General features: G+C 47.1%; 2 protein-coding genes across 2 annotated transcripts; one reads left to right on the plus strand and one right to left on the minus strand.

Moving 5' to 3' along the window:
* Positions 1 to 2,843: 2,843 nt before the first annotated feature.
* Positions 2,844 to 3,622, minus strand: Aud_008947 (uncharacterized protein; the record flags this gene model as incomplete). Its single annotated transcript, XM_043293812.1, has 4 exons — positions 2,844 to 3,083; positions 3,154 to 3,305; positions 3,371 to 3,435; positions 3,492 to 3,622. 4 exons carry the CDS (start codon positions 3,620 to 3,622, stop codon positions 2,844 to 2,846), a joined length of 588 nt encoding a protein of 195 aa, XP_043149747.1.
* A 687-nt stretch (positions 3,623 to 4,309) lies between these two features.
* Positions 4,310 to 5,959, plus strand: Aud_008948 (F-box domain protein; the record flags this gene model as incomplete). Its single annotated transcript, XM_043293813.1, has 3 exons — positions 4,310 to 4,403; positions 4,495 to 5,750; positions 5,804 to 5,959. 3 exons carry the CDS (start codon positions 4,310 to 4,312, stop codon positions 5,957 to 5,959), a joined length of 1,506 nt encoding a protein of 501 aa, XP_043149748.1.
* Positions 5,960 to 10,090: the final 4,131 nt, after the last annotated feature.

Below are 10,090 nucleotides of genomic sequence, written 5' to 3' on the forward strand. Positions count from 1 at the left end.
GTATCCAAGAAAGATGGGGAGGCGGAATGCCCCATACTTTCATTATTGTGCTTGCCGTCTTGAAATGCAATGTCTCTCATGGCGGTGAGATTGTGTTCAGTTGAATTTCTGGGTGAAATCTCACCCGCAGTGTCTGAAGAAATACTATCCTCAGCACTTTCCGCAGTATTTCGATGCCACGAAGGACCAGCCCCAAAGATAGGCGAGGGCTCGGACACTGCTTGCCCATTGACTAGCCCTTCAGCAACAGTTTGCTGGGTAAGTTCGTTTGGGTTTATGACTGGCTTACTCAGACAGGAGGAAATGGTCCCTTCCATAGGGAACCCCTGTCTTGTTTCCTTTCTGCTCGAAGGAGCCGGTGGATTGCCAACGCTACAACCCCTGGGTAGAACATGCATGTTACAACTTGGATTTTCCTGTGTCCAAGACATCAACGATGATCCATCCAGTGAAAGTCTTTGTGTCGGTATTTTTGTTCGTGGATGTTCATCAACTGCTGTGGACTTGTTATTATCGAATATAAAATTATGACAGAGGGAGATCAGTACCGACAATTTCTAGTCAATTTTGGACGCCCAAAGGGTCGTGGCGCAATTTCGTTATGTATTTCGCTTGGCGCTTCTGTCCCTGTTTGTTCTGTTCTGTCCAGTCCTTCGTTTCCATGCTGGGATCCTTGATCCCTTATGACGACACCTGCACTCGGTCTGCTTCGCGGCAATGAAGGCCGATCTCCCAGAGTTACACCCACAGAGCCTAACCTCAAAAGACTTCGAAGTGGCAGCGCTTCAGGGACAGGTTCGTTCGGCACAGCTTCGTTTCCGGGCTTTAGCCCTCGCAGTGCACTGATTCCGTAAAAGATGCTTCCGTATACATAGACAGCACCTCCCAGAGGCGCAATCGCGTTTAGAATACCGCCAAAGAATATAAATAAAATTACCATCACTTCTGCATCAAATACGCACCCTTGGCTGAATATCAGAACAAGCAATGCTAGCTCGAACGCCAAGGAAAGGATTGCGTATGTCGCAGCCAAAGCTCTGCGGTCGTGGGGTAATAAAGCGTTTGCCAAAATAAATGCGACCCACTGAAAATAGAACCCGAGTCGTATCCCAAGACCATAGAACTCTGAATTGCCCACAAACCCGGCTTGCCCATCGGCTATCCTATCTAAGCATAGGGTTGGCTCGCTGTTCTTTTTAGCAAACACAGCCAAAGTTGGCAGTAGGGTGGCTGGCATCGCAATGTACACGATAAAAATCCCACTGTCCATCATCAGACTTGCGCTGGGTCTAGCAAGGTAGTAAAAGAATCCGTAAAAGAGTTTCCGAGGCCGAGACATGATAAGTTGAGATCTCGTTGACGTCAAACTACAGTGAGTTCTCAAGAGTAGCATTGAACATATCATATATTTCTGTAAATATGATGTTTGCTGAACTAGTCTAGGTCTCTTGTGGTGGTAGCTGGTCTTTAAATTTCCATCTACTGGAAGGCAAAAGCATTTGCGGAGATCATACGATCTTCGACGTCAGGGTCAAAGGTAGTTCTTGAAGAAACAGTCTCATACACAGTACACAATTTGATTCTCTGGGGTGGTATTCAATCAGTAGCTGGGTGCTTCGTAGGAATGACTTCACTGATTAGTACAATTTTCTGTGGATTGCCATACCCAAGCCTCTGATGAGCAGCTTCGATTGTGGATAAATTCATTTACTAATGCTGTCTACTCAAATCCATTGGTCTCAGTATGATTCTCTATCGACTGGAAGAAACCCCGAGAAGCCAAGACGTCACTTCCATGCTGCAAACGGACGGGTGTCTGATTATTTCGCAATGCTTACATTCCATTAGCCGGCTTTATCTACAATATGAGATTCGGCGACTTCGTTGCCACCCGCGCGCGATATGCTTCTAAGTTGATCCTAAGGGAGTGATTCATCTCTCGGGCTTTGAACGCACTAAATTAAGTCGTTACTTCATTTCGATATGGAATCAAATTTACGTTTAGGCACAAGTTCGTGGTGGCTCATTAAGAAACACAGTCGGCTTTCGACACGCCTAACACTATATATTTCTAACCGCCAACATTGTGATTATCAACATCCTAAAATTTAGTCTACCATAACATCTATTCTTCTTAGTAAAGCTAATATTTTTTACCTTGTTTAGGGAGGGACAGGATCTTCATATACATACACAAAGATATATCTCTAGCCTTAGATAAGGTCAGATAGGCTTCGAGTTGCATTCGGTCCGAGTTCGGGTGCGTTCAGACCTAGTTGGCACCGAACCGCTGCGATTCTGAGTCCAAATTTTAGAACTTGGAATCAACCCTGACCCATTCCAATTTAGTATTTCATTCACTGCAAAAAACCACTAGTCAGGTGGGTGCCGTCTGGGTGAGTAGGGTGAGTGCGCAATAGACAGCTAGGTAGCACCTCATGTTGCCTGAATTACGGGGGTGTTGGAGACGCTCCAGCATCGCGGCGTACAGATCGTCAAATATCAGTGATCTACTCTCATCGCCACTGTTAAACCACCCTTGGGACACAACTTATGATATCATGTGATTTACCGTACAATGAATACCATCGAGCTGGTGAAGAAGAACGGGCCTGCGAAATTTTTAGTGGCAGTGCCTTTTTTTAAAGGCAGGAGTTGCCCCAAGACGATGCTTTCATAACGTCGTCTGCTGCTCTTTTCACTACCACTCCCAAGAACCTCACATTGGCAAGCCTTGGGCCAACCTACAACATGCTGGCAGATCGTTCCAAAGTGAGCATTGCTCTGATAAGTCTTTATTTGCCTGTCTTAGTTTTAATATCTACTATGTCCTATCCCATCCGTTAATCCGATTCGGTCCATTCCATATTCATCTCGTTTTCTTTGGATCTCAAAACCAAGGCACCAGTCTTGCCCTTGCCTTCCTTGCCCTCCTTTCCCTTCTTGTCCTTCTTCTCCTTCTTCTCTTTTTCCTCTTCCTTCGCCTTGATGGCCTTGAGGAGCTCCTGGGCCTTCGTGCGCTTGCGAGCAACTTCCGCTTCTTCGGCAGCGGCGGTCTTCTCCAGCCGATCGACTTCGGTCTGCTAATATGATAATATCATATATCAGCCTCGGCTCACTACTATATGTACGTAGTGGCAGTGAATGTCTTACCAATATTTCGATGGACGAATCCATCTTGCACACTTTCGTCTTATGCGCCTTTTTTTTCTCGATTGCTCTTTTTCCCTTCTGACGTAGGGCACGGGGGCGGTCGTCATGTTTCGGGGCTTCCATCCAGAAGCAACCCTCCTTATTGACAATCACTTGCTGCTAATACATCCGTCAGATTCAACGCCAATTTTACATAGTCAACTGAACATGGAATTACCTGTACGATACGCGCCATTGCTGCTGGTGCTGCTGGCCCGGAGGCCACCTTGCTGAAGAACCGTCCTACAGAAATTAGCACAGAACGAAAGAATGCAGAAAGGGCCGAAGAATGTACACACATGTCCATTTCGCTGTCCCAATGTGCCGACTTGCCACCGTAAAATTCACATTGCGCGCCCCTTGAGTGCCATATGCAGTTCGCACAGGCACCAGCCAACAGACCACGCCGTTTGCAGTCAACACTGGACATTTCGGGCGCGGAGACACAAGACTGCTGTTGTTGGTGTTAGTGTTGGTGTTGGTGCTACTGCTTTTCTTCTTAATCAGTCCATGAGATACACATATCCCAAGGAGCATATCTATACTCACGACACGGTACAAGGATGAAACGATGTTGTTAGAGGAAAGACAGAAAAGAGACACGAAAACAAATGGAATGGACGCCTGTATATATAGATCTCAGCTTGTGGTTAGTCAGCTATTGTTGTAATAATATCCTATTGTGTAGGCAGTAGGTGACAAAGGCCTATTATGTCCTACACACCCTTTACTATTGTTAATGCAACAACACAAACTTATATAAGACCTAATCTCTCACTGAGCAGACAGAACAGTGAATTATTTTCAAACTTACATCTATATAAAGTGACTCCTTTACTTGAATTGACATTTTGTATTGGGGTGATTGTATGATGCATGCACACCTAACATGTTGAAAACAACCATGGTTCATCTACTCGTCGCCAAGGGCCTGACCCATATCGGAACCCATATCGGAACCGATATGGGGACGAGTGTGTAAATGTTGACATAAATGTTATGGTATTATTGCATCGGGCGGGCGGGGAAAGGTTATATTTATCGCGCTGAGCAGCGCCTCCACAAGCAGACTTGAACAGTAGCTTATGACTGTATCACATTTCTCCACTGAACAACAATGTTCTCAGCAGGAAAGCTGCATTCACATCCTGAACGAGCCTTTTGCATGGTTTGCGGCCTTCGGGAGGGCAACGATAAGTGGCTCAAAGCAAGTAAGTCTATGACGGACGGTTCTTGAGAAGCTTTATGTTACTAAATACATTCAACTTGATTGAGTCTATTGCACACCGACTGGGGTAAAAGTGACCAATCCCAGGCAGGACCCTTGGTATAGGTCACTCGAATCCAGTGATGGCGGGAGTGAGATACAGAATGGAACGGACGTGTATCTCTTTCATGAGGAGCCATGCTGGCATCGTCTCTTGGAACATTTCGGCCCTGACAAACTTCATTTGGCCAGTGTCTTTGAAGCATTGGAGCGTTTACCACTCCCGAGAGACTATACCTTTCCTTCATATGCTTCATTACCAGGCAGGATAGAACTATGTGCCTGGCCGGCAACGCAAGACGACCAACATGAATTCCCCATCCTCCCTGGCCGGTTTCCCCTTCCTGGTCTGGAAGAGCTGATGCGGTTCGCAAAAGACCCTCCCAAGCCCTCGTCAGTTATCGCGCAAAGGCCCGTCAGCCGTCCAACAGATGGTTTCGAGCGACTCTCATTCGAGACTCTTGTAATTATGTCAAGCATGCTACCGACAAAGGAGGCTCTAGACCTCCGGCATGTGACACGAGCTGCAATACCACTTTTCACAAGCTCCAAATTCTGGAGAACGCGATTTGCCATCAACGGAGAACGTGGCTTTCTCCTCCCCATAGTCCGGAAATTCTTCCCGCCGGAGGGCAATCATGAGATCGACTGGAGACTCCTGTACCATTGCACTGCCCGTCTGAACTGTAGTGATTGGTTTGAAATAGAGATTCGGGCCTGGGAAACCTTGCGCTGGCTTCGAGACACAGCTTCGGCTATACATCGTGGGAGACCACGTCCGCCCGACTTCCGGGGTAGTCCAGCCCTGCAGCATTATCACAATACCGCCCGTCGCAACACATTCATTGAGTCCGTCGAGATAACATCTTCGTTATGCAAGATCGCCATATCTGCGCTCCAAGAAGCAGGAGAAGTGAACATCACCGGGATCGAGTTTATCTTTGATGATGGTCGGCCCAGCGCCATGCTTGGCTTCGCTACCCCTGGAGCGCGGCAGATGACCCGCGAGAAATATGCACGTAAAACACGTAGAAGCCCTTTCGATAGGCATACGACGTGGCCATATCCAGGTGTTCGGGTGACGATGGATGTTGTTGGTCTACGTGGGATCGTGTTCCTTAAAGATGCAAACGGGATCCACGGCATTTCTATATACCATGGTTGGGAGGAATTTGACGAGCTGGATGACTCTCTCTGTGTCGGCCTTGCGACACATGACTATGACGAACAAGAGCAGGTTGCATATTCTGTCTCCCTGGACAAGGTCGAAAAGGTCATTGCAGTAGTTGATGTGAGTCTGTGCTTATTTCCCTTACATTCTTGCCCTTCTTGACGCTCGGGTAGAACCGCAAGATGATTGAGCTGGGAATTTCCGGGACGACAACGAAGCGGTCTGTATACGCCGAGGATGAGTGGGATGATGTTGTGGATATGTATAAACGAGATAATGCCACCCTTCTCAAATCCGTGTCATATCTGTGGGAGAGTGATTCAGTTTGAAATTCGATGCGATCTCCAGGAGATTGAGCCTAGGAATTCTGGGCAACACCCACTAATTCCTGATTCCCTAGGATTTTACTAGACCCCGCTATCAAACTGAGTATCTCGGAGCATATGACCTTGTTGAATTCCTGATGGCATGACTACGTAAATGTAGCTTGTAATATTGGGACCTGTGAATTACTACATGCGGCTAGTTTTGCTGTTTCTGGGTTGGCGCCCCAATACACCATCCCATACTCCGTAACCTCTCCCTCCCCTCTTGATACTCCTCAACCTCTTTTTCTTTATTTAGCACCGCCTTATTGTCACCACATCATGCCCGTTACTCGATCAGTCACACGTGCCAGTGAAATGAATGCTAAGAAGACTACAACGAAACGCGCTTCAAAGCCACAGAATGACTGGCATGCTATCAACAGCACTACCACAAAAACAAACGCCAAAGATCCATCTCCAGCGGAAAGGCCACCTCAGAGCCGCAGATTGCTAGAATGGATATCGCTCAAAGATGCACCCAATGGTGTCATCCCAAATAGCGACGAACTTTTTGCGACCCTCCAAGAGATACACAAACTCAAAGAATGCATCGTTATCGCCCGAGGCCGTCCACGTGAACTAAGAGAGATTGAGTGGTTGATTATCGGTAAGCAGCATTAACCTTTCAATGTAAGAAGATGCTATGCCGTCTTCTAAATATCAACAATTAACCAAGTACTAGAGTGGAGAAGCAGCAGAGACAGGGAAGAGTTTCGTACCTCAGAGCTTTTCCTCAGATTGAATGAAGCCCTTGCACATCGCTCATGGAGCCAAGAAGTTGCCTGGCCGATCTGTGATACTGGGATGATCATACGTGCAAACCCGCTTTTCCCTCCACAGAGGCTTTATGAGGTCCTGACAATCTATTTCCCTGCAGATTTAGATCAGGAAGCTATCTGCTCTATTGAAACGTTTAGAGGGCTACCATGCTGGCACCTTGATGATGAAGACCCAGTTGAATGTCCCTCGGCGGCGGTCAAGTCCCAGATTCCTGCATGGATAGAGGGGACTTGTGAGTACCAGAGGCAAACTGCAAGGCGGTTGGCTTATTTCATCGAGTTCGCTGACGAAAAAGGAGAACGAATCTATAAAGAAAAGGTGAGGTATAATCCACGCGGAAGGCCACCTTGGGACGTCATGGTGAATTTCTTTGACGAGCTGAAAGATCTTGGGATGATCGGGTACGAATCGATGCATGTTGAATTTGTGGAGGTCGTTCACTATGTACCGGAGAACTACGTACCAGAGCCTCCCCGACCTATATCTCCTGAAGGGATGAAGCGTTTAGATGGTTTGCCAGCCTACGACTCAGATGTATCATTATAAAAGGAAACCAATGGCAGAGCAGGTTGCACATGGTGGCACCAATGGCCGTTCAAAAGTGCTACGGAACAACAGACAGACTTTTAAATAGACACATTTTCAGTCAATCTACTAGTAGGGATTGCTTGGGTCCATCATAGACGCCTGAATGAATTGCGTCAAGTCATTGTTACTCTATAAAACTTCACACTTAGTGCAAAGTTCCCATTCCAAGATAAAATGCACCATGCGCTTGTACACGAAAAAGCTTGCGAGATATCCAGAAATATAATATACAATCAAAGCTAGTTCCAGACCTAAGCAAGAGACAATCGGCAATGTGAAACGTCATCCAGTGCAATAGGGTATCTGGAGACGGTGTGGAAATCGTAAGACGCACGAACTGGATGGGCTTTGCCAGCTAGAAGAGGCTTCAGCCCATACCCAAAGTTCATAAAGCACCGAATCCCACATGCAAGAGAAAGATTGGTCAGGATCAGGGATGAAAATGCAAAAGCCGTCATCATATATTTGGTAGCACCTCGGGCAATATGACTGTTTCCATAGAGTGCAGCGATCCGGGAAAGTAGGTATGCGATCATGGCCAAATGGCAGACCTACTCTGTTAGTGAGACTTGAAGACTGATACCCGCGAGAGTGAATGGGACTATTACTTACGATCACTAGTATCATGAGTGGCTTGTGCTCCTTGCGAACAATACATACACCCAAGATCATTACAAATGTTAGGGCTGGTGGGACTGACATGGTTAGGCCAAACTCTGGCCCCAAGACGAAGTGGGCATGGATCAAGCCGTATTGCAGAACGAAGCAAATGATGAAGAAGGCGCTTAACTTGATGAAGACCACATAAACCTGTAACTTATTAGTAGCTATAAGCAAGAGCAAAGAACATGCACTTACTTCATAGGCGAGATGTCGAGCTCTTGTATGTGAATCACCCTGCACACGCCGGTAGATTGCCCAGGCATACTGTTTGTGCAATCGGAAAGCAAACCACCAGATTCCGAGGGTGCAAAGCCCAATCAAGATCGGAACTGCAAGTTGAGGGCCTCGGATTTGCGGCCAGATGTTCCTACTAGTGTCTACCAGCGGTTGGGTCATACGGCCCCCGTTGAATGGGCATGGTTATGCAGAAGCTCTTCATGGCCGGATACTGCATGGCCGCGAAGGCCACGACAAAAGCATTACTGATGCCGATGGCGAACAGTTGGATATTGTTTTTGTGATGCATAGCGTTGATGGAGAGTGAGAATTCAAAGACGCAGGCGAACCATACGATTGCCGCATCAATGGGAACGATGTATAAGGGGGCGACTTCCACGTCCTTTGGGCGCATCCATAGCTGCCATTCCACAAGGATAAAGCTGGGTCTTGTTAGGCGGATCGCAGGCTTCCGAGGGAGTTGAGGCTCACAGTTCAAGGGCGAGGATGATGATCGCTTGGGTAGCCATCAGTCCACCGAATATCCTTTCATTCGTGCTTTTGGGTGAATACATGTTCAGGACTGGAATATGTGGTCATCGTCGCATGTAGGTTCTAAAGAACTCGAACTTCCACATGTTTATTTTTAAACGTTAGTGAATTACCTTTTCCCCCTCCACGGAGCTCCCTGCCGGACTGAATGCACTACGGAGTAAACTTGTAACTAGTGTTGGCGCTGGCCGAGGCCCGCGGGCCGCTAACTACGAAGGACTTTTGTTCTAACATATGAGATTTTCATCATATCACAATATTTAACTTTTTCCAGATCGGAGAGATGCCGTATACACTGTGGAGGGCGAATAAGGTGGAGGAGGCCGGGATTATGGCCCACTCGGGCTGCCCTACATTCTGGGGACCACTCCGGAACCAGGCGAATAGGATGCCAGCCTGCGGTTTTGGAGGGCGTCGATCGCGTTCCAGCGTCGCGTGTCGCCGATACCAGCTCGGCATGTGTCACAGCTGGAGATGTTCCATGGGACATATCCTATTTTCCCAGATCCTTCAATCACTTGGCTATGTAACGTTAACTAACTAGACTCAGCTACTGCACCGATATATTACGTAATCCGCTACAGGGTGGGCAACTAGGCATGCACGATGTGTGAGATGTGTTGGTACATTATGCAGTGTGGAATGTGGAAATACTTATATGGGACGCTGATTTTCGAACACTACTCAACTGAGTGGCTTCCTTGGAAAAGGCCATTTTCCGTGCAATGTGGGCTGGAGATATGACTCTGTATCGCCTTTTCTTTGTCTGTTACGGCTGAAGAGCTGCAAGGAATCCGTTTGCTCTTTAGAGAGAGATCGCAAATATACGCACGTACTCATATAAGATGTTCTATTTTACTACTTACTATGCATATACCTAGAGCAGTGCCTTGTGGACGAATAGTTGCTGTCAAGCCATCGCTCAAAGGAGGAGACAAACGATCAGCAGTTGCTCTACTCTGTAGCATCGGAGATCTCTATATGAGGCGCAGAGGCCTTCGTCAAGTGTTTTATCAAGAATTCAATTCAAGTAATTATTAGGTCAAGGTCATGCTATTGGATCCATGTGCCTATTGCCATGTGTTACGTGCTTCAATCGATAAAAGTCTACCTGAGCCCAGTATGGTGTTCTTACTTTTGAAGACCACACGGTTGTCTGCGACTGTGGCCTCTACCTCTCTATATATATGCCGGAACTTGTGGCCTTTCCGCGCCTGTGAGTGCCCGCTTTTATGAGCATATTATCATATTGAATGCTCGTATACTTGGTAAGAAAATGTGTAGACCAGGATG

The sequence above is a fragment of the Aspergillus udagawae genome, assembly GCF_001078395.1.
Source record: "Aspergillus udagawae IFM 46973 DNA, scaffold_7, whole genome shotgun sequence".
NCBI lineage: Eukaryota > Fungi > Ascomycota > Eurotiomycetes > Eurotiales > Aspergillaceae > Aspergillus > Aspergillus udagawae.